This window comes from Hemicordylus capensis, chromosome 14 (genome assembly GCF_027244095.1).
Source record: "Hemicordylus capensis ecotype Gifberg chromosome 14, rHemCap1.1.pri, whole genome shotgun sequence".
NCBI classification, from domain to species: Eukaryota; Metazoa; Chordata; class Lepidosauria; order Squamata; family Cordylidae; genus Hemicordylus; species Hemicordylus capensis.
Window position 1 is genome coordinate 11258754 of NC_069670.1, and position 26711 is coordinate 11285464.

The 26711-nt window shown below is 56.4% G+C and overlaps 2 protein-coding genes across 5 annotated transcripts; both read right to left on the reverse strand.

Moving 5' to 3' along the window:
• Positions 1-481: 481 nt before the first annotated feature.
• On the reverse strand, positions 482-19594 carry LOC128337063 (uncharacterized). Of its 4 annotated transcripts, none has more exons than XR_008312171.1 (14): positions 16580-19594; positions 14938-15134; positions 14135-14223; positions 12805-12857; positions 12500-12686; positions 11968-12104; positions 9696-9773; positions 9425-9533; positions 7627-8522; positions 6655-6820; positions 4970-5143; positions 2593-2751; positions 1290-1382; positions 482-929 (listed from the first exon to the last, which is right to left on the reverse strand). XR_008312171.1 is itself a non-coding variant. In XM_053277616.1 (12 exons), the coding sequence occupies exons 1-12, from the start codon at positions 16739-16741 to the stop codon at positions 2609-2611; spliced, it is 2391 nt and encodes a 796-aa protein (XP_053133591.1). In that variant the 5' UTR covers positions 16742-19594; the 3' UTR covers positions 1968-2608. The 4 variants fall into 4 exon arrangements, 1 of the variants encoding a protein (XP_053133591.1); XR_008312170.1 differs by having other exon boundaries at positions 1193-1382; XR_008312169.1 differs by having other exon boundaries at positions 1189-1382.
• Positions 19595-19731: 137 nt separating this feature from the next.
• On the reverse strand, positions 19732-26711 carry GPR137 (G protein-coupled receptor 137). Its single transcript, XM_053277620.1, is given in 8 exon segments — positions 19732-20336; positions 20339-20373; positions 21578-21672; positions 22176-22304; positions 22875-23024; positions 23683-23908; positions 24805-24854; positions 25981-26711. Coding segments are annotated over 8 exon segments (1311 nt in total). The 5' UTR covers positions 26347-26711; the 3' UTR covers positions 19732-20076.

The window sequence follows — 26711 nt, forward strand, 5'->3', positions numbered from 1 at the left end:
AGAGATGCAGGAGTTCTGAAATGTGGGTCTCCCCCACAATGTTGCTGGAATACAACAGCCCTCAGCCCCAGTCATAATGGCCTTTGGTCACTGCAGCTGCAGACGATATAGTCCAACAACATCTGGAGACTGCTGGTTTGAGCCGGGGGTTAGACTAGACGACCTCCGGGGTCCCTTTGGACTGCGCAAACAGGAGCTCAGCATTGGGCAACAGAGAACTAGGAAACAGACCCTTCGCCATATTTACCTGAAATGGAGACTCCTCAATTTAAGACGCCTCCCGCTTAAAAAGCAGAGGTTAAATGCAGGTTATACCTGCACTTACTCACAAGGAACAGGACTCTGGCTAAAAGGCAGCCTCCTGGTTTTTAACATCAAAACCCAGAGGTGGGGTGGAACCTCATCTTGGATTCAGGTAAATACAATAATACAAGTAACTAGTTTTAAATAGTTGTTGATGCAGCAGAATTTCCAGTGCCGGTATTGTCAATTGTATTCTTTATTTTGTTACGTGTGTGTTTGTGGGTCTAAGTCCATAATAAAACAAAACAAGACCATGGTGCACATGCTCTGCCCAAACCCCTCAGAAAACCAGCTCCACAAGAGCCCCCGTGACTACCCAGACCGATCTCTTTTGCCCGCTCTCTAAATGCAGATGCCTAAAGGAGAGGGGGGCTGGTTTCCATCAGCTGTCTAGGTGGCAGCAGCAAACCTGACCAAATCCCAACCGTTCTGCATCAGACACCCTGCACACGTGTGTTTTCCGCCAGTCCTAGAAAGCACATGTACATATGTGCGTCCTCCGCATGTGATGCTCCATCCACGGTCACCTGGCCCAACGGTCTTCTGTATCCTGCCCAAAAAGCATCCTGCTAGAGAGGTTCTCCCAAACAGGAGCAGGTCCGTTGATGGGTCCCCCGTTTCTGTTGCTGGCAGGAAAGCAAAATTTGTGGGGGGGGGAAGGAGGTGGGGGGAGGAAGACCCCCATCCCAGCCATGTGCTCAGCCCTCCTCGCTATTGGTCCTTTGGAAGAAGCAAACCAGGATGATGGAGACTCTGGTTGGCTGTTGGATAGCAACGGCCAATGTGGAAAGATGGCCCCATCCAATGAGGGGTAAGAGCTGGCAATACCCCCTCCCCAATTCCCCCTCCCCAATCCCCCCTCCCCAATTCCCAATGAAGGCTCACCAACCCCTCCCTCCTCTAACGATCCCCTCTGCCATCCAAATCAGGGCTGGGAAGTGAAGCGACTGGGCCAGCAGGGAGTGGCTGTGGTTGTAGCCGCAAACCTGTAGCAGTCACTGCAGAAGTCCTGGCTAGGTGTGAAGCCCAGGGACCACCACCACGGGCGCAATTCGGAGGTGGCGGTGGTGGAAGCCAGCCTGCGAAGGGAGGGCGGAAATGACAGGTTAGATCTCAAACCCAGGGAGCTGACTGTGTGACATGTGGGAGGAGGACAGCAGTTGTTATTTTAATGTTTTTATAAGCTTTCCACAGTATGTTTGACAAGTCACACACCCCACACACAAATTCATCAACAAAATAAATGGGGAAAAGGTGACAATTAGAAAGGAATGAGAAGCAGTGGCAGTGTGGGGTAGCGGTTAGATCACAACTTCAGTCTCCAGCTGCTGTTGGACTACAAGCCCCATCACCCTGACTACTGGCCACTGTGGCTAGGGATGATGGCACATGTTGTCCAACCCAGTGACAGCTGGAGAGCTCAGGTTGCACGCCCCCCCCCCCGGGTCAGAGTGCTGGACTAGGACCAGAGAGGCCCGGGTTCAAATCCCCGCTCAGCCGTGAAACTCCTGTGGGTGACTCTGGACCAGTCATTTTTCTCTCAGCCCAGCCTACCTCACAGGGTTGTTGTGAGGATAAAGGTAACCATGTGCACCACTCGGGGGCCCTTGCAGGAAGAGTGGGAGATAAATAAAGAGAAAGCAAGCCATATCAAAGAAATAAAATACAGCGTGTTAATGTTTTAATGGACCGCCCAGGGACTTCTGTATGGGGCGGTACAGAAATGTACTAAATAAATAAATAGAAATTAAGTTGGAATATTTAATATTGCCAAAGGCTGGACACATGTCCCCCATTTATAGCCAACTCGCTTACATTTAGATAGAACAAAGTGATTTAGAAATGCTGCATTTAAATTATTAAGTTGATATACTGCCTTCAAGCTCTTCCCACCCACGGCTGCATAAATGACTGACAGTTTATTCAGAACTCACTTAACCAAACTTGCTAGAACTATTCTCTCTCTGCCTCAGGAAGGGGAAAAAAAAAAGTATTTCTCTGGATTTCCAGTTCCTGCCAAATTAGCATTCTTGCAGCTCAGCCATATTAAATCCGTTCCTAACCACCCCTCTCACATCACTCGGTGGTGGTGGTGGCGGGGGCACCATCTGGAATGTTGCAGCCATTTCCTGCACTGAGAAGACCCTTTCCCATTCTATGAGTCTACTAAAAAAAACCCACAGCGTTGTTTTACGGGCGGGGTGTGTGTGTCTGTGTGTGCCCCCTGCCCGGCACACAAGGCAGCTGACTCTGGGGTGATACGACTCATTTCCCATGGGGATGCCTCACCTGGTGGGCGCCCTGCTCAGACACCAGTCCCTTCCTCCGTCTCGGGAGAGTCCTCTTCCGGTTCGGCTCTGGGGGCCAGCCGGGCAACAGAGGCACTCCCCAAAATGCCCCTGCGGAGAACATGCGGACAGGACGGACCAGAAGGGATGTCTGCAAATCCTGGGAGGAGAGGAATTGATTAATTGATTGCTGAGTTTGACTACCGCCTTTCATTAAAACAATCCCAAGGCAGTCCACACCAAAAAATTAAAAAGACCATAAACATGGCACAGTGCAAATACTAAGGTAAAAACCTAAACACACAGATCTGACTAAAGAAAAAGATCTAAAATACAAGCACAATATAACGATTCAGTAATACAAAGCAGCAGTAGTAGAGTCGATCATATAAAACCCTGGGTAAAAAGCCAGGATTTCACAAGCTGTCTAAAAACTGTGATGGAGACCGCGGAGCGAACAGGCACGGGGAGAGCCTTCCAGAGTCTGGGGGCAGCCACAGAGAAGGCCCTGTCCCGCGTGCACGACAACCGAGCCTCCCTCATTGTCGGCACCCGGAGCAGAGCCCCCTCAGGGGACCTCGTCAAGCGGGCAGCAACCCCGGGGAGCAGGCGGTCCCTCAGGTATTGAGACCAGGTGGCACCCTTTCCACTAGGACTGGCAAGCTAGTTCTCTGGCCACGAGGAGGAACCCCATCTGTGTGGGCCAGAGGGACGCCTCAACGTTATGTGGGGTTCTGGGACAGGTTCCAGGTCAGGCTGCAGATGCGCCAAGGAGAACACAGACCCCCAGCTTAAGTTGTGTGGTATCCTGTCAGGTGTTCAGCACAGACACACCCTCTGGTTTTGCAGGTCCAAGCAAGCATCAGTTGGAGTATTTGGGAGTTCTCAGTCTGGGTCTGCCCAGTGGGTTCACTGCTGAAGACACACACACACACACACACACACACACACCCCCCAACTTGGGAGTCAAACTGGTCCAGATTTTCTCTTAGCAAACCAACACTGAACTCAAACCCCCAAATCTTGTGGTTGCCTGGAACCAGATAAGTTAGCTCATAAACAGAGGAAGGGGCCTAAAACTCCAGCTGTGCATGCAGAACATCCCGTCCCTGGCAGCAGCATCTCCAGGCCGGAGTGGGGACAGACCCTTCCCTGCCTGAAACCTGAGAGCGCTGCTGCCAGTCAGAGCAGGCAATACTGAGATAGATGGACCAAGAGTCTGACTCGGAAGGAAGCAGCTGCAGATGTTCAAGAAAGTAAACAGTTCAGAACAAGCGGCTGACTACACCAGCGCTCAGTCCTTTGACCATAACCCCGGCTAACTTGGCAAAGAGGCACCTTTTAACGTGGCAATTCTCTTTATTCTCTTTATTGAGCAGGGGGAGAGTAACTGGCCCTATCCACCCCCAGCACAGGACCCCCAGTGACTGTTGCTGGTGTCTGGCTTACGTTTCTTTTAAGATTGTGAGCCGTTTGGGGACAGGGAGCCATCTTATTTATTTATTATTTCTCTGTGTAAACTGCCCTGAGCCATTTTTGGAAGGGCAGTATAGAAATTGAATGAATGAATGAATGAATGAATGAATGAATGAATCATATGATTCATTGATTGACTCATTCATTCATTCATTCATTCAATTTCTACTTATTTACAAACACATATGATGAGTGTTGGATTTCCCGGTTTTTTGTTGACCAGTGGCATGGTTGTTTGGATTTTTACGAGGGTTTAAAAAAAATAAATATTTTGCCTCAAGTTAAATAGCCGCGGTATGATTTTTGCAGAGGCTTTTTGTTTATTGGTAAGAACTGCAAGCAAGGAAACTTGAGATTGTTCTGCAGGAAGCATATCCAACGTGGTTCAAACTGTCTGAATGGGCGATTGTATCGCTTTGGAAAACGAGCGTCTTACCTGGGGAATTAATGCACCCTGGGGAACCAAGAACTGAACCCAGACTTTGAATGGTTCATCCCCATCACATCCAGCTCTGCCCTGTGTGACTACACATTGCAGAATGCGTTCTGTACACATAGGAAGCAGCCATATACTGAGTCAGACCACTGGTCTATCTAGCTCAGTATTGTCTGCACAGACTGGCAGCGGCTTCTCCAAGGTTGCAGGCAGGACTCTCTCCCAGCCCTATCTTGGAGATGCTGCCAGGGAGGGAAGGAACGTGGATATCTCGCGGCGCTCACACATGCAGTCTCCCATTCAAATGCAACCAGGGCAGACCCTGCTTAGCACAGGGGACCATGCATGTTTGCTCCCACCAGACCAGCTCTCCTCCCTCAGGGGGAGAGGCGGCCAGACCCTCTCTTCTTCACAGGTCTATCTTGTGCTTCCTGTTCCCTAGTCTCTCCGCTGCTGCCACACGTACCTTTCATGACTACCTCGGGAAGGCCGTAGGGCTCGTACTGGGTGTCATCAAAAGCAACCGAAGAGGCCCTCATCTTGCGCCTGCGGTGGGCGCCCTCCAACCCCTCCGTCTGGGTCTGAGCATCACGGCGACTCCCCTGTGATGGGAGCTCCTTCTTCTGGGCAGCCTCAAGAACTGCTTGACAGAGAAAGGAAGAGTGTCAGGATGGGGAGGGGGGAGAAATGTCACCGTCTGGACCAGGGGTGCTCACCTTTTGCCTGGATGCAGCTCCTTTGGTAAGAAGAGAGAGTAATTAAGGCAGTGTTTAAGGGCGGTGGTTCTTAATATGGGGTCCTCCCAATGTTGCAGGACTATAACTCCCAGCAATCAACTGCTGCGAGTTGTAGTTCAGCAACGTCTGGCGGGCCCCACATTAAGAGCCGATGTTGTAGGGGATGCAAGGATGCCTGGGTTGAGATTTGTCTCTGCTCGCTCAGAAAGGGCCTTCAAGGAGTCCTACTTCTCCCACCTACGTCATGGAAATCCGGATTCTGACCCACCCCGGAGGGCGGTTGTGAGGACTGCAGAGATCCAAGCATTTTACAGGCAATAACTCTGGAAAGGCAGAGGACAAACCAAGTATTCTCCTTCAAAGGGAAACACAAAATCCGTAAGGGCGGCCGTGTGGCTCTGCGAACGGGGCAGCGAGGCACCTTTTTAACGTGGTGGTTCTCTTGATTGAGCAGGGGGGAGAGCGGCTGGCCCTCTCCACCCCCAGCACAGCATCCCTCCAGTGACTGTGGCTGGTGTCCCTCTTATGGTTTCTTGTTAGACTGTGAGCCCTTTGTGGACAGGGAGCCATCTTATTATTTCTCTGTGGAAACCGCTTTGGAAACCTTTGTTGAAAAGCGGTATACAAGTTTCTGTTGTTGCTGTCGTCTAGGGGTCAGCCTTTTCCTCCAGGATTAGCCGTGCCCCGATTCATTCCGACACGACAGCAGCCAGTCCGAAGCGGAAATAGCCCAGACCCTAATCAAAAAGCTTGAGGAGACCTAAGAAAGAGCCAATGTCCTGAAGAGATATTCTTCATCTCTCTGAAGGTGTCCTCTAAGGCAGGGATTCTCAACGTTGGGTCGCCAGATGTTATTGGACTTCAGCTCCCATAATCCCCAACCAAAGGCCACTGGGGCTGGGGGTTATGGGAGTTGAAGTCCAATAACATCTAGGGACCCAACGTTGAGAATCCCTGCTCTAAGGCTTAATTCTAAGTGAGGTATTTTGATATAAACCCAACGGCCGCCCATCGATACAAGATTCTTCCAAGTTTTCGGCAGTGTTGCCTGTCACAGGGATTCCCAGATGTTGTTGACTACAGCTCCCACAATCCCCAGCCGCCATGGCCCTTGGATTATGGGAGTTGTAGTCTACAACATCTGGGATGGGAATCCCTGTGTCTGGCAACACTCGTCAAAAGCAGCCTGGAAATCTAAAAATGCGACATAAAAGGAACTCTTGGGTTTACTGGTATATTTCTCTACCAGTTGCTGAAGAATAATGCTCTGGTGTCCATAACAGATCTTCCCTGCCGAAAATCCACCTGTCCATCAGCAATTGCATTTCCCCCTCCCGGCCAGTGCGATTCCCACTCGGCTCGGATTCTGTTTCTTTCCGTCCAGATTTCCAACCCCAGGAAAAAAAAAACTCACCGTCTGCATTTTCCACTGGGTCGCCGCAGCCTCCTGAACCAGCCGATTCAGGCAGGCCAGCAAGGAGGTTGTCGCCTCCTCCTTCCGAGTGCTGCGTTTCCCAATACTCCAGTTCCTTGCGCAGGGCCTGGTTTTCCTGGAGGAGCCGGGCAAGAGAGGCCTCCAGCTGCAGACAGAAGGCAGGAGGAGAGGCAGAGAAGTCACTGGTGGAAATGAGTTCCGTAGCCTCCATCCCATGTGCGTTACATTAAGCACGCCTTTGGGGCTGGGCCCAGCAGCTCTGCTCCAAATAGCAGCAACAAAGAGGGAGATACTGGAGCCGCACTGGGGTGGGGGCTTTTTTGCCCCACCCTAGCCCTGACCCAGATGAGAGCACTCCCACACCTGTTAGCCCCGGAGAGGAAGTTCCCACGACTTCGAGAAAGGGCAAAAGAGCAGTGCACAGGCACCACACCGCACCAAATGCTGGGCACCATATGGCCATTCCAACAAGAAGTTTCCAGCCCTCATGAAGGCAGAGGGGTTCTGAACGCTTTAATTGGCATGGCATTTTCAGCGGGCAGAATGCCACCTCGATCTATGTGGCGGGGTTCCCCCCCCTATTTTCATTTTCCTATTATTTTAATTTGTTTTCTATTTGGGGTTTTTTTGGCCCCGTTTTTAATATTCCATTACTTGGTTACATTTTAATATGTATTTTATTATCTACTACACACATCCTTGCCTAGTCACCTCATGCGTCTGAGGGAGTGGAGTGGAGTTGGTGCTGTCCGCAAATTCATCCCACACGAACATTAAATTAAACCCTGATGTGTTCCCTATATCCTCTGTCCTTAAGACACCCCCACCCACACCAATACCGTGCCAATTAACACTTCCAAATCTCTCTGCCTTCATGAGGGCCAGAAACTTGGTCTCTGGCTTCAGTTCGTCACACAACGCCCCCAGCAGTCTGTGCCGAGACGATCTTACTTGTTCCTGTCCGGCAAACTGCCTCCTCTCCTCCGCTCCTCCAGGACATCCTGCTCGGCTCGTTTCGCCAGAGTATCCCTCGCCTCCCTCTGTCCGGGCCGGTGGCTTGTCCGCGGGGGCCTCCGCCGTCTGGCCACCTTCGCACAGCCCTGGCACACCGGTGGGTGTGGCTGGGTGGGGCTCTCCTGCCCGCTGCCCCAGCAGAACCCGCAGCCTCCGGCTCTCCGCGTGGGCCTCCTCCAGCGCCTTCTGGGCCTCCTCCAGCGCCTCGCTCAGGCTCTGCGTCAGCCGCGCCTTCTCCTCCGCGTCCGCCAAGAGCTCTTCCATGTGGCAGCTCTGGGCCTCCATGGCTTGTGCCAACCGATCCGTCTGCATCCCCAGCGTGGCCTGCAGGCTCTGGAGCTTCCGCTGGGCCAAGCCCGCTTCGGCCTCCGCTTCGGCCTTCCCAGCAGCCAAGGCTCGGAGCTCCTCTCTCAGGGCCTCCAGGCCTCCCTGCTTGGCCAAAGCCTCGGGCTGGCTGCCCTCTTCCCGCCTTTCTGCGCCTGCTCTGGCCTCCCCTGCTTGCTGCCTCGCTTCCTCAGGCCCCGTCTCGGCCTCCTCCCCTCCAGCCTCTCCTGACCCCCCACCGCCCCGGGCCAGCGCTTCATCCCCAAGTGGGTCACCGCCGCCCCGGATATCCGCAGCCTCTTTCCCCTGGGGCTGCAATGCCGGCGCCGGCTTCTCCGAGGCCAAGGCCTGAGACCTCTTCTGCCGCCAGCAGGTCTCCAGGAGGGACTTGCGCTGACTCTCGGACGCATCCAGGCGCCGCCGGAGGGTCAGCACCTCGGCTTTGAGAGCCTGCAGCTCCTCCCAGCGATGCTCGGAGCTTGGGGGTCGGGGACTCGGGACTGGAATGCCTGGGAAAGACGACAGACGACAGCTCAGGGTGCTAGTCCTTATGGGTGTGGAGCAGGTCATGCATCATGGAGGTCTCCGCCTCTTGTCCGCCATCTTCCACAACAAGCAGAGAGCCTCTCCCTGGCATCAGGCAAGGCCTGGGGAGACTCGGGTTCAAATCTACACTCGGAATGGGCGATATTATTGGACCAGACACTCTCTTCAAACTAACCTACCTCACAGGGCTGTTGTCAGGTTCAAGGGGGAGGGATTTATACTCCACACTCTGAGCTCTTAGGAACATAGGAAGCTGCCATATGCAACTAGAGTGGACCCTGCTTAGCTGAGGGGACAAGTCATGCTTGCTCCCACCAGACCAGCTCTCCTCTCTCTTTTTGGAAGAGAGGCAGGGTAACTACTGCTGTTTCATGCACCTACCTGTATCTCACACCTCTTTGTAACCCCCTCCTGCTAAACGTATTTGTATAAAATCCTGGATTTTAGGAACAGAGGAAGCGGCCACATACTAAATCAGACCACTGGTCCATCTAGCTCAGTATTGTCTTCACAGGAATCTCACTCAGTATTGTCTTCACAGGAATCTCACTCAGCCCTGTCTTGGAGATGCTGCCAGGGAGGGAACTTGGGACCTTCTTCTGCTCTTCCCAGAGCGGCTCCATCATCCCCGGAGGGGGGAATCACTTGCAGTGCTCAAACTTCTAGTCCCCCTTTCATATGCAACCAGGGTGGACCCTGCTTAGCTAAGGGGACCAGTCCTGTTTGCTACCACCAGCCCAGCTCTGAGTGGTAGTCCAGCATCTGGGGGACCCAAGGTTCAGAGTCCCAGCAAACGCAGTTCGGACTGCAAACCTGGGCAGCCAGACAGCCAGCCCCGCCCACACCAACCCGAACATGGTCCCACCTTTTAGCTTGCCGGTAGCGCCCCGTTTCTCCGCCGGCTGCTCCAGACGGGATGAGCTGGCACTCCGACGGCCGCTTCCTGGGGGCATCGTTTCCAACCCCACCGGGCCCTGTTTGGGAATGGAGCACAGCAGGAGTTTTAAGAGCTGTGCATCCAAGCTCAGGGAAAAGGGAGCCCAGCCCTGAGGCTGGCTTAGCCAAGAGGGCAGGGTTGTCCCGTCCAGGGTGGCCAAGCGCTAACTCTGCTCAGCCCCACTGCAAAAGAGACCCACCGTGTGCTGCTCCCGGCTTCGGCGCTGGCCGCTCACGTCCTCGGAGCGCCGCCTTCCCCTGCATTCCAGGGGGCCAACCTGAGACAGGAAAAAGCACCCGATCAGGAGGAGGGAGTAACCGCACCAAATTTCAGCCCCCCAAAACTCACTCTCCCATCCCCACAACTGCAGAGAGCTTTGAGAGAGAGAGACAGAGACAGGCGGCCTTTGACAGCTGCAGACAGAACTCTATGCAAGTATTACCTGGGTCCCAGAAGGATGCAGTTAATGAGAAAGAATAATATAAATTTACTGTTGATGAACAGCAGAGAAATACATTTCGGCTTCCACTGTCTTCAGATGCTATAGGAAAAGCACAGCACCTGCAGTAACGGTTATGGAGTGTGCATGGTCTAGGAGATTAAAATACCAAATAGAGACGTTTCCTGGCTAGCCGTAGGAATGACCCATAAATAAAGCCTCCGTGTGCCAAAGCAGTATACCCCTGGATGCAACATGCTGGGGATGTCTGTCTGTCACCTCTTTGTTTCTACCCGGCCTGTGTTGAAGACCAAATATGTAGGGCTAGATGATTTGATCCACCCAGGGTTGATGCTCATGTATCCACTTCTGGAAATTAAAATAGGCAGTGCCAATAAAATGCTCCCAATTCTTTCAGTCACCGCTGCCGCAAACATTGTTTCATCTCTCTCCTTCATGGATATGAATGCACTGTTTTTAACACTCTTTGTCAGAGATGCATCTAACCCAGCTTTCTGTCTCCAACAGGGATCAACCTCTAGGAAGCTCACTGGTCAGGGATGCTAATGGTTAATCCAAGACTTCCCACAGGCATTACTGGGGTACTTTAAGAGTGTTAATTGTATTCTCCAAGGGACTAGGGGTCTGTGAGGACAAGACTAAAACAAGGAAGCAGACTCAGGCTAGACATTAGGAGGCGTTTCCTGACTGCAAGAGCTGTTTGACAGTGGAACTGCTTGCCACATGAAGCAGTGTGCTCTCTCCGCTGGAGGTTTCCAAACAGAGGCTGGGCGGCCCTCCGTCAGGGAGTCTCCATCAGGGAGACCAGGGCTGCTCCACTTCGGCCCTCCTGCAGAGGTTGGCCTACAACTCCCATAATCCCTGGCTACTGCGGCTGGGGATTATGGGAGTTGTAGTCCAAAAACAGCTGAGGCGGGGCCTAAGTTGAGCAGGCCTGCCGTAGAAGCTTCCTGCGCTGAGCTCTGCCTCCCCGCAACTGCCCGGCTCTTGCTAACTGAAGCTAGTCAGGCCGTGAAGAGGTTGTCTGGCTGGCCCGTCCTGGCTAGAAATGGCCAAAGGAATTAAAAGTTCCACTGTGCCACCGCTCAGCACCAGCAGCGCTTTCCCCCGCTCTGCACACATAAGGGCTCTAGCGAGGGGTCCGTGGCAAGGATCTCAGGGCCACACATGGCCGCTGACGCCTGCTTTTCGGCGGCCCAGACAAAGCAACCCTGCAGGCAGCGTCTCCTACGCGGACCTGTCCAGACACCACAGCGGCTGCCAGGACCCTCTCGAACCGTTCCCGACCAGGAGCTTGTAAAAAGGCACTTTGCTGATGAGCCTGCAGCCTCGTAAAAAAAAAATCCCCCGCTGCGGATCGGGCGGCGACAGGGGTGGCTTCCGCCGAACCGAAGACGGGCGATCATTAACGATCCGAATTAACTTCGTCCGCTCAGGAAGGGAGGCGAGCCGGGGCCTCATAAAAGCTGTCAGGCTGCGCATGAGGGACGGAGCCCGTTTCAGCCCGGGAGCTGGATGACCCACCGTGATCCCCACTCCGCGTTCCGTGGGGCAGGGACTGACGCATAGGAAAGGAAACTTCCTTTCCTCTCCCCTTGGCAAGCTGCCCTTCCCTCAGTCCTGATGGATGCTGCATGCACCAAGCCTGGGCCCTCCCTCCTCAGCCTCTGGCAGGCAGACGTCTTAACCAGGGGCAGGCAACCTCTCGCCCTCCCGCTGCCGAACTACAACTCCCATCATCCCCAGCTGCGTTGTATTGGGCTGGGTTGCCCAAGGTTGCCTCCCCCCCGGCCTAAACCAAGAGGTCCGAGAGCAGCCCAGAAGCCTGCATTCCCTGCCTTGCGGTCCTAGATGCCCAGGTAGGAAAGGCCCTCTGTGCATGCTCAGGAGAAGCCTCGCCACTGCTTTTCAAACATGGCTTTGAATCCCCAAAGCAGGCCACCTCTCACAACAGTTCAGCAAGCCCTACACCGGGGGTGGGGGGCACCCAGCCTCCTGGGACTCAGCTCACCTCCGAGGGGTCCTCCCGGTGCTTTTTCCACTGGGCCAGTTCGGCCCGAGTCAGTTCCAGCTGCCCCTGCAGGTTCCAGAGTTCTTTCTCCTTCTCTTGCACCTGGGCCTCTGCTTTGAGAAGCGCCTGTCTCAGTTCTGAGGGTCAGGAAAGAGAAGCACAGCATAGGTGGTAGGGTCGGAGAGAGAAGTAGAGTGAAGCCCCCGCCCCCCCCAAAAATCTTCCCTCCAGAAAAAGGAAGAGGGCAAACTTAAAAGCATCGGCCCCCAAGAGTCCTGTGGCACCTTAAAGACAAACACACTAAGGCCAAAGATTCAGGCTGCCTGCACCCTTCCAAACCTGGAGGACTGAGCCGGATTCCTGGGGGCTGTGCCTATCCCCTGCTGCCACCCCACAGTGGAAGCAGAATAAAGGGTCCCATTCCGACTACCGCGTGCCACTCCCAAGCAAGATCGCGGTGGAAAGGTGCCCTGCAGGCGGCTCGAACAAGTGAGCCCAGCTGCACAGAAGAGCCCCAAAGTAGCTCCAATACCTTCGTTGTCGTTCTGCAGCCCGTCTCCTGCGGAGGTCACTTCTGGCCCCTCTGGGGGGGCCCCTTCGCCATTCTCCGTGGGCACAGGGCTGCCAGGCGGGGCACTGGGGCAGGCGGCCGCTTGCTGCTGCCAGCAGGTCATGGGGCTGTCCTTCCCCCAGGCACCCCGAAGCGGAGGGCAACTGGACTGAAAGTGATGGAAAGAGAGAGGGGGGGAAAGGGAGCGTTTCGTGGTTCAAGGACTCCTTCTGAAGCACTGGCGGAATTAAGCCGGGCCGGGGTAGCGGGGCGTTTCCTGTACTCACGTTTGTTCTGCCCGCCAGGGCTCTGCTGGGGTCTGCTTTGGCTTCCGTCCCACCTGCAGGACAGACGCACAGGATTTCTGGGGGACCCGGCTGCAGCCTGCAGGTCTGAACTAGACTCTGCTTTTGCAAGTCAAAGGCTCGGGCGCTGCCCAACCCCTGCGGAGATGACTTCTCATCTGACTTCTGCCCAAAGCGGTTTTACAGAGATATAAATAAATAAACCAAGTGGCCACCCTCTCCCCAAAGGGCTCACAATCTTAAAAAAAAAAAAAGTAAGAGAGACCCCAGCAACAGCCACTGGAGGGATGCTGTGCTGGGGATGGATAGGGCCAGTTGCTCTCCCCCTGCTCAGTCAAGAGAATCACCACTTTTTAAAAGGAGCCTCTTTGCTCAGTCACGGTCGTGAGGACTAGAAAGCTTAATTTTAAAAACTGAAGAGGGAAACACGCTCAGGTTGTGTCTTGCTTATGTTCTAATAAGCCAGGCCTGCTCCACTTAGGGCCCCCAGCTGTTTTCTGGACTACAACTCCCATCATCCCCAGCCACAGTGGCCAACGGCCAGGGATTACGGGAGTTGTAGGCCAACATCTGCAGGAGGGCCGAAGCGGAGCAGCCCTGCAATAAGCTGACCCCCCAGTTCACATGAATACCCCTCCAAAGCCCATTCCAGGGAAACAGGAATCGGCATCCGTCTCCTCTCCGGGCGAGTCTTGAACGCAAAACAGAGGCTTTGATAGGAAGCAGAACACTGGGGAAAGAATAAGCCAAGAGAAGCCTTTTAAAACGGCGATCCTCTGGTCTTTAGCGGTGGGGGGGGAGCCTCTGTCCCCCTCCAGCCCCAGCATCCCTCCAGGGGGTGACGCTGGCGCCTTCCTCGTTTATTTGGAGCTTGCGAGCCCTTTGGGGACAGGGAGCCACCTCCTTTCGCTACGTGAACCCCTTTGAGAAGTGGTCTCCATATGCTTAACGTTAAAAAGAGCCACCCGCTCTGGCCGCCTCCCTGGACTGACCAGCCCTCTGGCTCTCCTTCCCTCCCTCCCTCCCTCCCGCAAAGACACCGAGGCTGCCCTGTCCCTCTCTGGCCACTAAATCCGTCTCCATCTGCCAAGGCCGCTAATCCTGGGGCCGAGGCGCAGGGAGCAGAGGTTGCCAAGGCCTAAGGAAGCCTCCGCCACCTCCTCTCCGGCGGGATGGGGCCGGAGCTCCAAGGCAGGGCGGCACCCGCTTGGGAAGCCTCATCAGGGGAGCCGCTGCCGGTCAGGGCAGACCCTACTGAGCGAGAGGGAGCCATGCCCGGACTCAGCAGGAGGCAGCAGGTCAGGGGGTTTACCTTCAGCCCACTGCATGGCGGACCCCCAGCGGGAGGGCAGGAGAACCAGATGGGATCTGGACTGCAGCCTGTTCAGCTCCACCTGGCACCTGTGGAGGGGGGCAGGGGGGGAGGAGGAGGAGGAGACGAGAAAGCCCAGCTGCTTAGCATCGCTTGGGGCCCGGGAGCCCTACCTCGCAGGGTTGTTGCAGGAATAAAATACTGGGGGGAGGGGGTAGAAAGGGAAAACTTTGCATGCCACCCTTGAACTTCTACGAGGAGGGGTTGTAGCAAAGATGAAACGGAAGCAGGGCTGTATGCCACCCCTGAACTCCTTGGAGGAGGAAAGGATGGATGAAACGGCAGCAGTTAAGAGTTTAAAAAGAACCAGCACTAAGCGGCCTCAGAGAAGCTTCCGCTCTCCCCACCTCCTCAAGAGAAGTCGACTACTCTACGCCAGGGGTCAGCCCCCTCGGCGCGCCCGTTGTTGCTGGACTACAACTCCCACCCTCCCCAGTATTGCGACTGGGGGTAATGGGAGTTGTAGTCCAGTAACAAGCGCTGGAGCGCCGAGGTGGCCGGCCCCGGCTGTAGAGGGGGCCGTAGGCCTTGCCCCCCAACAACCCCAAGCAACCCTGCTTAACTCCCCCCTTTACCTCCCGAGATCTCCCAGCCATTTGGCCCACACAGCTTAGGGACTAGCCACATGCTTGAAGAGGAATAAAAATATAAAATGTCAGCTTCCCCCCCGCCCCGGGCACACTTTCCCACTCCTTGGCGAGCAGAAGACAGCACAGCCGGGCGCCATGCTGGTGAACCAGTACCTGCGCAGCTCCTCCTCCAGTTCGGCTTGGTGGCGGGCGGCCTGGGCCAGCTGGGCCTCCAGGCAGCTCAGCTGGGCCTCCTTGGCTTGCAGCTCCTGGGCCAGGCGCTGGCGGGCCCGTTCCGTCTGCTCACAGGCCTCGGCCAGGCCGCGGTTCTGCTGCGAGAGGAGCGCCCCCGAAGCCTTCTCCTCCGCGTGCTGCAAGGGAGGAGGGGTCTCGTGAGAGCACCGGGGCTGGAGGGGCAGCCCCACCTCTCCCTCCAAAATCTAGAGTGGGGTGGCCAGGAGACCGGTGTGTGAACAGAAGCCCGGTTCAGCCATGATGCTGCAGGAGCACACAGAGGTCTGTCCACTTGGGCACATGTCTATTATTATTATTTTACATTTATATCCCGCTCTCCCTCCAAGGAGCCCAGAGCGGTGTACTACATACTTGAGTTTCCTTTTCACAACAACCCTGTGAGGTAGGTTAGGCTGAGAGAGAAGTGACTGGCCCAGAGTCACCCAGCAAGAATCATGGCTGAATGGGGATTTGAACTCGGGTCTCCCCGGTCCTAGTCCAGCACTCTGACCACTACACCACGCTGGCTATGGGAAGGACCGTTACTGCTGCGTTCCTGTTAAGAGCGGAACTGGGCACAAGCCCCTCAAGTGGGAGGGAGTGGACGGCTGGCCCACACAACCTGCAGACGACTGTCCCTCTGCACAAATCTGTACCCGTGTACACTGTACACTTGTACGCGTGTCAGACATAACGTGTGAATGGGCCTAAAAGGTATGCAGAAATGCATCATTTGCATCAGGTCTACCTTTTGGAGGGGTTTTGTACTCCCACGCTTCATTTGTCTGTGTATGTGCCCCAAAAGAGCCAGAACACAGACATCCCCAAGATTTTATCCACCATCCTGAGGGCTAGAACCTTGCTTTGGAGTGCAGTCAGGATTTCCAAGCGGCAAATCTCAGCACAGCACGGCCCTGGACCTCCAAGGCCAGGGTCCTAATATTGTAAAGCCCAGAAGCCAGTGGCAGCCCCCCCCCCCACAACCCCCAAGCCCAATTCTTTATTGGGCCTGTGTGAAGCTTCAGCCAAAGCTGAATGCTTGACCCAAACCCCCCGGCTGGCACCACGCGGAGATCACCCTTCTCACTGTGCCGTGTTGTGCGGTGGTGTGTGTGTGGGGGGCTCCCCCTCCCTTAAGGGAAACGGAGCCTTCTTGAGCCCCTGCCTCATCTTAGGAGGGTGCCCAGGGCCTCGGGAAGTGTATCCCCTCCCAGAGCTCTTCTGTGTGGGCTCCTCCGTCCCTGTTAAAAGGGTCCCTCTTCCTTCCCCAGCACTGAGACAAGTCACGTTTGGGAACAGGCTGCAAGACAGTTCTGCAGGGCAGCCGTGGTGGCTCAGGGGTGGAGCGCCTGCCTTAGGCAGACGCCGGATTCAGTCCCCGGCTGCACATCTCCAGGTCGGTCTGGGAGAGACCCCGGCCTGAAGCGCAGGGGAGCTGCTGCCAGCCAGTGTAGGCGACGCTAAGCTAGCGGGACCAAGGGTCAGACTCGGTAGGCAGCAACTCCAAATGCCCGTGGGGGCATGGGGGAAAGGGGGTCTCCCTTCCCCACCCCCGCCTGCAAGGGGGGGGGCCTTGCATTACCTTCTGCTTCTGCTTGTGCATCACAGCCTCCAGGGTGTCCAGCTGCACCTGCTTCTGCTGGCGCTCCTTCTGCGCCCGCTCCAGGCGCTGCTCCACCTCGGCGATGGCCCTCAGGGCCTGGGCCGGCAGCCCCACCTTCCACTCCTCGCCCGGCCAGCTCATGGTGCCCGCACGGACCAGGGCTGGGCCCGGCTTCCTCCCTGCGGCCTCCAAGGACAGATTGCTGGGATTAGCGAGGCGGCAAAGGCTTATGCTGCCGTCAGAGCTGGCAGGGGGATCTTCCCTTGCACGGCAGCAGAGGGGCCGCGGGCACCGGCGGGGCGGGCACCAGACCGCCCACGCGGCGCCAACGCTGCCTGGCCGGGTCTCCGGGTCTGACCCGGTCAGGGCTTTAGCCTCCCTCTCGGGGTCTCCAAGGCCAGGGCGTTTAATCTTGCTGCAAAGCACCAGAACGAGTCAGTTTCGGGCCTTTTCTCCTGCCTATTCCTCAACTTCAATCTGCCCCAATTCCCCCTGCAGGGAAGGAATACTTCCAGGCAAAGAGGGGAAAAGGTTTCCTTGGCCGGCTCAGTTGTCTGCCTCTTCTTCTGCAGGAATTGGGGGGACGGGGTGGGGGGGGGGGGCAAGGCGGGCTTAGTGCTTCTCTTGGAAAAAAACAAAAAACCCTGGAAATCAGGAGAAAGCGGGCGCTATTCAGCCTGCATTTCAAACTCATCAGGAGGCGGCCTAGAACCTTGACTCTTCCGATGAAGATCCAGGGACCAGCGACCTCTACTTCAACAGGCCCCACCCCCAAGTCCCTAGGCCCCACCCCCTGACTGTTAGGGGTGGGGCCACCAGCACTGATTGTTGCACAGACCTCTGCAGAATCACCTTCACTCAGTTAATTTTCTTATTTAGCATGTGTGTATACCGCCCAAGCCTCGCGTCTCTGGGCGGCTTACAATGAAATAAAACACCACAGATTAAGAACAACGTGGAAACATGAGAACAATGACCTGTCATGAAAAATCTGAACCTGATTTGAACACGGCCCATCGGTAGTTTCGCAAGGCCCCCGATTCTCCACCTGTGTCCGTCTGCTTCTGGGGTCTCCTGCAAACCTGGAAACCCAGTTGCCAACGCACCCCTGCTAAATCCAGAAGGGAGCCCCCACTTGAAAAGGTGCCCCCCCTCACCTGTGTGCCTCCAGAGGGCCTGAAGAGGGCCCCTGCCCCCAAGGGGCTTACAGTCTAAAAAGTTAACGCCAGGGAGACCCCAGGACCAGCCCCTGGGAGGGAGGCTGTGCTGGGGTCGGAGGGGGGCCCTGGCCCAAAGCCCCCTCCTCAGCACAAGGGAGCCGCCATTTTAAGCAGGCGCCGCCTGGCTGACCTTTGCCCCGGGGGGAGACGCTCATCAATTATTCAGCAGTGGGACCCCTCCGCTGGCCTCTGCAGGGGGGGAAGGTCCCCACAGCGGGTGCCAGAGCAGAAAGGAAGGTGGTTCCCTGCCCCAAAGGGCTCCCAGTCTAGAGAGACGCCAGGGAGACCCCAGGACCGGCCCCTGGGAGGGAGGCTCTGCTGGGGTCGGAGGGGGGTCCTGGCCCAAAGCCCCCTCCTCAGCACAAGGGAGCCCCCATTCTGAGCAGGTGCCGCCTGGCTGACCTCTGCCCGACCTTTGCCCGAGGGGGAGAAGCTCATCAATTATTCAGCAGTGGGACCCCTCCACTGGCCTCTGCAGGGGGGAAAGGTCCCCACAGCAGGCTCCAGGGAGAAAAGAATAAGAAGGGGGTTCCCTGCCCCAGAGGGGCTCCCAAGCTCTCCTCTCTCTCGCCCAGCCCTCAGCAAGAGCCACCAGAAGGGACGCTGTGCTGAACAGGCCCACTTGCTCCCCACCTGCAAAGGTGCCGCTTTGCTCAATTCACAGGGGGGGGCCCCAGAAGGCCAAACCCCACCCTGGCCCAACTCGGCGTGAAGCAGGTTGGGGTGGCACCTCCTAGCGGGCCATCTTTAAACTCAAGACACTTCCACCGACTAGGAACGCCAAGGCAACCCTCCAGATTGGGGCCGTCTTTCCGGGAAGTGGTCTGCCCTCCAGGCCGACAGGCCTCCCGCAGCAAGCGTCCTCTCCCAAGGAACCAGTTCGAGTGGGAAACAACAACGTTTATTTTGCGCAACGACCACAACGCTGCAACTCAGAGGACGACTGCAGAGCTACTCAGCTGGGGCACGCGGCAGGTACCCGTCCGTCCTAAAACAGAGGAGTGAGTGAAGGTCTGGAAACAGGCAACATTCAGCACAAGAACTGGCTTCTTGTCAATTTTGTTGAATGGGCTAAGAAGCGGTTTCCTGCCACAATTCCGCTTGCTTGATCGAAAGGTAACAAAAAGGAAACTACCAGCAACCATCACAGACGACACGCTCCACACAAAAAGGAGATCAGACCGCCCACCTCTCCATCTTTTCCACAATGCAGTGGACACAAACATGAACTTTCTCCGCTTTAGCTCTTCAGCTTCCTAGCATGGAACCGCCATACATCAACACACCATGAGAAGACGCAATTTGTGTCGAATTTTCATAGAAAGAAGGAAACCGACAGAAAACCAAGGCATTCGGGTCCCAAACGGACGGAGTGGGTGGCTCCAGGGTTTCGCACGCAATCCCGTTCCCCTTCTAAAATGAAGGCTGACCCCTTCAGAGAGATTTGGTGGAAGCAGGCAGAGAGAGAGAGAGAGAGAGACAGAAGGACACGAGAGCATTCTACTTCAGGCAACATTTTCACAATGCAAAAATAATCAGCTCGAGTTCAAAAGAACGGGCACAGTGTCCCCCCCCACCCACACACAAAAAAGCCCAACATTTAATGCCAACCATCACATTCCTAGCTCTCTACCCGCAATGGTTTATACGGAGGGTCGGTTTAAGAGATGGGACAGAAACACAATTCTCAGACAGGTCGAAGCACATAAGCAGATGCCACTGAGCCGGTACTAACCACGGCTGCCAGACCACGAATACACGCCCCAAGAAAGCGACTGTGTGTTTCTTCTCTGGCCTCATAATTATACAGTATTCCGTACTAGTAGGTAGCGGGAGGTCCCCCCCCCCCCACACACACACTTCTGGTTTCCAATTCTGCCCAGCAGGTCCACAGAAAAACCACACGCAGTGTCACTAACACAACATTGTCTTTATTGTGGGTGGGTGAGGGACAGCACCTGATCCGCAGCAAGTGTAGCGGAGGGCGTGAGGAGACCCCAATCACTGCAGCTACCAGCTCACGGGGGGGGGGAGAAAGCTGCCCCCCCCACCTCACCCCACGGCTGTTTTGCCAAAACTCATTGAAACAATGACATCACAGATAAAAACGCCTCCCCCTGGTCAATTAAAGTGCCAGAGTATACTATTGGTAATGGGTGGGGTGGGGGGAGGCAGGTACACCTGGGGGGGGGGAGGTTGAAGCATCAAGATGCTGGCATACAGCCCCACGGCTAAGGAACAAGCTGGGGTTTCTGACTACAGCGTTTGAAAAACTGGGTGGGGTGGGGACATAACACTGCGCGCACTCCTGGCCCCCAACCTCGATAAAACACGCACGTCCGGCATCATTAAGATTCCTGGCCCGCCGAGAAGCCCTCCCGGTCTCAGTTCTGTGGGGTGGAGTAGAGGCTGTGGTGGTGGCTTCCGGAGACCGCTGCCTGGGAGAAGAGGAGGGGGGCTGTGGGAGGGGGCCCCCCAAACCAGTCCTGCTCGCCAAGGCCGCCATGGTTGATGGAGCCGTACCAGCTCCCGCTGCTCAGACGGCCCGTCAAGCTGAGGGGGAAGAGGAGAGAGAGGGTTGGGCATATGGCAACCATCAGGTTAAACTTCCAGTCTGGAGTGTGCAATTGGCATTTGAGTGCATTGATTGTTTGAATCCCAGATGCTATGGGAGGAGCATTTGAGGTCCCAAGTCCCTGGCAGCATCTCCAAGAGAGGGCTGAGAGAGGAGACTCCTGCCTGCAACCTTGGAGAAGCCGCTGCCAGTCTGGGTTGACAATCTTGAGCGAAATGGACCAAGGGTCTGACTCAGGATATGGCAGCTGCCGATGTTCCTATGAATGGTTTACCATCAGGCAGGCAGTCCATAGCTGGCCACCCTGGCCTGATCCCCAGTCTGAAGACTGATACAAGATGGGGCACGGGTGTACAGTGCCACCGAAATATTCCCTGGCACTTCTGGTATTAAACTGATGGTAGAGGTTTATAAAATTATGCACGGTGTGGAGAAAGAGAGAGAGAGAGATTGATTCTTCCCCCTCTCTCACAACACCAGAACCAGGGGTCATCCCAGGAAACTGATGGCCAGGGAGGTTAGGACTGATCAGAAGAAGTATTTTCCCCACACAGGGCATAACTGACCTATGGAATTCCCTGCCACAGGATGTGGTGATGGTCACTTGGACAGCTTTAAGCGGGGCTTAGAAAAATTCCTGGTCCATCACTGGCTACTCAACCGCCCTGAGCCATTTTGGAAGGGCGGTATACAAATCAAATAAATAATAATAATAATAATAGTCCAGACGGCTACAGCATGCGACCAGGCTCAGAGGCAAGAGGCCTCCGAATGCCAGCTGCAACCACAGGAGAGGGGGCACGCCTTCACCTCCTGCTTGTGGGCTTCCCAGAGGCATCTAGTGGGCCACTGTGGGAACCAGGGTGCTGGGCTCTTGTTGGGCTTCCTGGAGCCTGACCCAGCAGGGCTGGTTTTATGTTCGCAGAGGATCACGGATTTCCAGCAGAGGATTTCGGTTTAAACCGGGGGGCTGAAGCCGTGCACGACTCTAGTCTGCCTCCGTGGGTGGATGTGGCCCGCCAAGGCCCTCCAGGCTAGAGAGCAAAACTCCCAGCACGCATCTCTTCAGTGCCCTGTGAAACACACGCCACCCTGTCCCGGGCACCGCTACACAAACTCGGGAAGCTGGAGGATTATGGAGGTGATGGTTATGCCCCCAGGCCCGGGGAGGGGAGTCCTTACCTGCCAGTCAATCCTTCACTTTCGCGCTGCCCGAGGTGGTCGAAGAAATAGGAACGGGAGACTCCGAGCTGGCGGTTGAAGACCCGGCTGGCACTCTGGCAGGCAGGCAGGCGGGTGGAGAGAAGCCATTACTGAGAACGCCTCCCCTCCCCTCCCCTCCCCGCCCCTTCCCCTTTGCAAAGCGAGGGAGGGCTCTCCTCCTGGGCCACCCCATCCCCTTCCAGCAGGGCGCATGTCGGAGACATCTCTGTAGGGTTGCCGCTGACAGCTCCAGGGAAAGGGAACACCAAAGCCCACGGGACATGAGATCCTTTCTGCTTTTCCAAGCAAGGGCTACAAGAAGGCCCCAGGTCCTTCTCCAGGGAGGGCCGTGAAAGATCTTCCTGGCTCTGAAACCCTGGAGAAGCGGCTGCCAGTCAGTGTAGACAGTCCTGAGCTAGAGGGACCACGGTCTGACTCATCACAGAAGCGGCTTCTAAGATGACATGCCATGCCGGCAGCTGCCAAGGAGGCGCCACCCCACCCCACCCCACTCTGACCTCCTTCCCAGGACACCTCTGGGGGCTCGCTCCTCTCCCCAGCCAGCCCCCTCACTCACCATATCCTGAGCCGGGCGGTGCACCCGGAAGAAGCCGACCAGCAAGGTGGTGGGCAGCAGCTCCCACACAAAGAGGATGAGGCCGAAGACGATGTAGCCCTGGTCTCCCAGGTCTGTGATGAGGTCCGCCTGGAGCAGAAGGGCGGGGGGGGGGGGGGAGTCTTAGGTCTGCAGCCGGAACTGCCTAATCCAGAGGTTCTCGGACGTGGGTCCTCCCCAGGGCGCTCCCAGACCACCCGCCACAACAGGGCCACGGCGTGTCCGCTAAGTGTGCTTCCGTCCTGCCTGTGTTTCGACACCGCACTCCCCTGCGCTTCTGGCAGGGTGCCGTTGACATCCCCCATGCCGCCTTTCGGGTCTTACCCTTGCGTTCTGGCCCTACAACGTGGCAGGTGCGTCGCAAGCCGACAGCTGTGTCCTCCCGTTGCAGGAGGGTTGCGCAAGCTACTTACGTTTCCGAAACGACCCTGCCAGGCCGAAGCATTTTACTGCTGAACAGCGCGTCCTCTGGAAAGCGGCCAGGTGTGGTTGGACTACCGTCCCCATCACCCCCTGCCACAATGTGACACAGGGGGTGATGGGAGCTGTAGTCCAACAACCGGGGACCCACGTCCAAGAACCCCTGGTTTAATGAGTCAACTCCCCGAGGACCGCTCAGCTTAAACCCCTGCCCCCCAAATCTCAGCCAATCCCACTCACCTGGTCAGAGACGTTGTACCAGTCGTAATCGAAGGAGTCCAGCCGGGCGCGGGAGGAAAGTGCCAGCGCTGCCAGGTTGTAGCAAGCTCGGCTGGCATACAGCAAGACAATGGCGCTCCCCATGGCCGCTGTCTGGCAGAGTGTGGTGCCCTGTGCACGGAAGGGGCGAGGCCCGGTTAACCTGGGGGGAGCGACCAGGGGAGAGCTCCCCGAAGCATCGCCCTTGGGGGACGATGGCGGGAAAGCTTTCGTGGGCCAGAAGAACCCCCACCCCACCCCCACCCCACCCCCACCCCGGGGGGCTCTGCAGTGACCCTCTCTGGAACTGTAGGGTGGCACCCCATTCACGGCCCTAGCAAGAGCAGCACAGAGCCAGGCGAGACCATCTGCCTTGCACAAGCGTCAGGAGAGGAGCGCTGGTCTTGTGCAAGAGCAGAAGAAGGTTCCCTCCCTGGCAGCAGCATCTCCAGATCGGGCTGAGAGAGACTCCTGCCTGCCACACTGGGAGACGCCGCTGCCAGTCTGGGTAGACAATACTGAGCGAGATGGACCGAGGGTCTGACTCAGTCGATGGCAGCAGCTTCCTAGGTTCCTATCTGTGCCGATCCCAGGATTTCCCAAGCAGTCTTCAAGCGGCCCCATTAACAGCCACTGGCGGTTTGTGGGATGTCCGTGCAGCCCTCTCCAGTTCAGCAGTGAGCCCTTCTCATTCCTCATGACCCACCCACCCTGCCCTTGCCGGCCTTCAGCATCGGAGCAAGCCACCTCGGCAGAAAGAGAGATGCCCGCCCGGAGCGGAGGGACCTACCTTGGCTTCCAAGTAGACACGGGTGGACGGGGACCCACGGGCCACCAGGCAGAGGCAGAGGGCGAGAGAGACAGCCCCCAGGACGAACAGCGAGTCGTTGATGAGGACGCGGGCCAGGACCACCGCCCACGGCTCGGCTCGGCGCGCTCGCACCAGGACAGCGCAGACCACGTTCACCGCCAGGAAGAGGAGGCTAGCGCCCAGGCACGCCCCCCGCACCGCCAACCTGAGGGATACACAGAGGTCTTGAGCAGGATGCAAGGGGAGTCCTGGAGGGCCAGAGAGCGGGTCTGTCCGGCCCAGCTTCCTGGGCTAGTGGCCAGCTGTAGGAACATGGGAAGCCGGAAGGCAACAACCCCCTAGCAGCTAATTGTGAACCACCCAGGGGCTTTTTGGTATGGGGTGGTATACAAAGTTAAGGCAAAAGTAAAGTGTGCCGTCAAGTCGATGTCGACTCTGGGCACCCACAGAGCCCTGCAGTTGTCTTTGGTAGAATACAGGAGGGGCTGACCATTACCTCCTCCCGCACAGTATGAGATGATGCCTTCCAGCATCTGCCTAGATCGCTGCTGCCTGATACCAGCAGGGTTTCGAACTGGCAACCTTCTGCTTGTCAGTCAAGCATTTCCCCGCTGTGCCACTTAAGGTGTACTAACTAAGTAACATTCAGAGGTAGACAAACAGCCCAACCCCCACGAACGTGTAGGATCTATTTATTTTATGGATTGATTTTTTGTTAAATTCCTTTACCGCCTCTCACCAAAGCAATCCCGAGGCAGTTTACACAAAACTAAAACCATTAAAACGTGAGCTAGAATAGAAAACGACAGATCCGATTAAAAGAACAAGCTCTCACGGCCAAGAACCACGGGCAGCCGTCTGCTCCATGAACGGCTTGCACCCTTCATTAAAGCCAGTAAAACCAGTGGCTGTCTCCAGACTTAGTGGGGGGGGGGGGGAGGGGGCGGGAAGAGAGTTGTGATCCGGTGGCAGCCCCCCCCTCGCCCCGCCCCACCAGCAATACCTGTCCCCATTTGCTCAAGGATCGCTTTGCTACAGGGAAGCATGTGTGGGGGGGCAAATGTTCACACGTTACCCATGCACAGAAATACAGATACTCACAAGCCTCTGGTCAGTTCAGGGCGGTACTTTGCTTTCGCTTTGAAAACCACCTAGGTGGAAATAGAAGGGAAAGATTAGCATCCTTGGGTGGAGATGGAGGGGAAGAGGGGAGATTAGCTCAATGGATGCGCCCCTCTCTTGCCCCCATAGCCAAGAACAACAGAGTAACATCCAGCACGGTCTCCTCAGACGGCTGTCCGCCTAACGCCACCGTCCGGTCATTCATTGCAGATCAAATTAATCAGTAGCCAACAGAAGGAGCTGACCTCTGGAGCAAGGTGATGGGGCACACAGGCAAGCCACAGTTCTGCCCTTCCGTGTGCAGGAGATACCTGGGGAGGAACCCAGGAGTGTGGACAGAGCAGGAGCCCACACAGGACTAGACACTTGGTGTCTACGAGAGGGACACAGATCTGGAAGCCAGCCAGACCGCTGACTCATTCGGCAGCCTTGGGAAAGCCAGCCTCTGAAGGGGCCTCAGTTCTCCATCCGTAGAAGGGGAATACTACTGCAGCTACGCTCTCTCTACGGCATTGAGCCATAGGCCAGGATGCTTTTGTGTCACTGCAGCCGCGTATATATTGCCACACTTCCGAATCTCCAGCATGTTTCACACACCCCTTAAAACAGGCCTGCTCAACTTTGGGGCCCCCAGCAGTTTTTGGACTACAACTCCCATAATCCCCAGCTACAGTGACCAATAGCCAGGGATTATGGGGGTTGTAGGCCAACATCTGCCGGAGGGCCGCAGTTGAGGCCTGCCTTAAAACGACCACGGCAGGGAAAGAGGCCAGGGGGGTCTCCATTTTGCAGGCAGGAGGTGGCTTTAGGTGGCCTCCTCAGGAGTTCACGGCCTGGGTGGCATCTGAGGTTTCTCGGGGGCCTCAGTACCTCAGCCCCACCTTCTCCAGGAATGGCTCTCACATGGGAGATTCTTTGCCCAAGTGACCCCCACTTGGAAAAAAACAGAGATCACAGGTGAGGGGGACCCGTTTTCTGACTGCTTTTGCTATTGTTTTCAGAACTCAAAAAGCAATGCATGAATAATGGCGGAGGTGGCAGCATAATCCAAGGACGATGCCATCCCATCCGCCCCAGAGAGGCCTCCCGCGGTTCGGGGCAGTGTGTGGGGGGTTAAGCCTCTGGGCGCCCCCTCCCCCCCGCGTCAGTGCATACCTGGGCAAAGTAGAGGTTCATGAGGGTCAAGGTGAAGAACTGCAGGCAGACGGGGCAGCAGTAGAGGAGCCAGAAGAAGAAAGGGCCCAGGTGGTTGGCTTTGAGGGTGTTCTTGAAGTAGAAGGAGAAGAGGGTGGTGCGCAGGGCGGCCCAGAAGAGGCAGAGGAAGAGGAAGACCGTCTGGTAGCTAAACTTCTTGTGGCGGTAGAAGAGGACCAGCCAGAGCTGAGCGTAGACGGAGAGGAAAAGCAGGGCGTACAGGGCCGTGTACAGGGCCGTGAGGCCAACCTTGACCGCAGGCGGGAAGGCCGGGGTGAGGCGCGAGGCTGGCACCGTTGCGCTGAGGTTGCCCAGGGCCTTCTCCATCCCGAGGGCCGGCAGAGGGAGCCCACTCAGCAGGCAGGCACCATCTCCAGAAGCCACGGCGTCCAGGGGAGCGGGGCAGGCGGAGGAGCTGGCCCCTGGCTCAGGGCCCGGGGTTACATCCTTCAGGGGGCCCCCGACGTCCTCCTGAGTCAGGGGCCGCTTGCAAGGTCCATGGAGGAGGGCACAGAAGGGCAGGTGGGGAGAACAAGCAGCAGCAGCAGCCGCCGCCGCCGGAGGGGGGGGTGCCCACCCACCTCCCCTCCTGGCTAAGAAGGCATGGAGGAGAGGAAAGCTGGCGGCACCGATCCCTGGCGAGGGGAGCAGGGAGCTCCTTGAGAGAGCCTCCAAGCCAGGCTCGGCAGGCA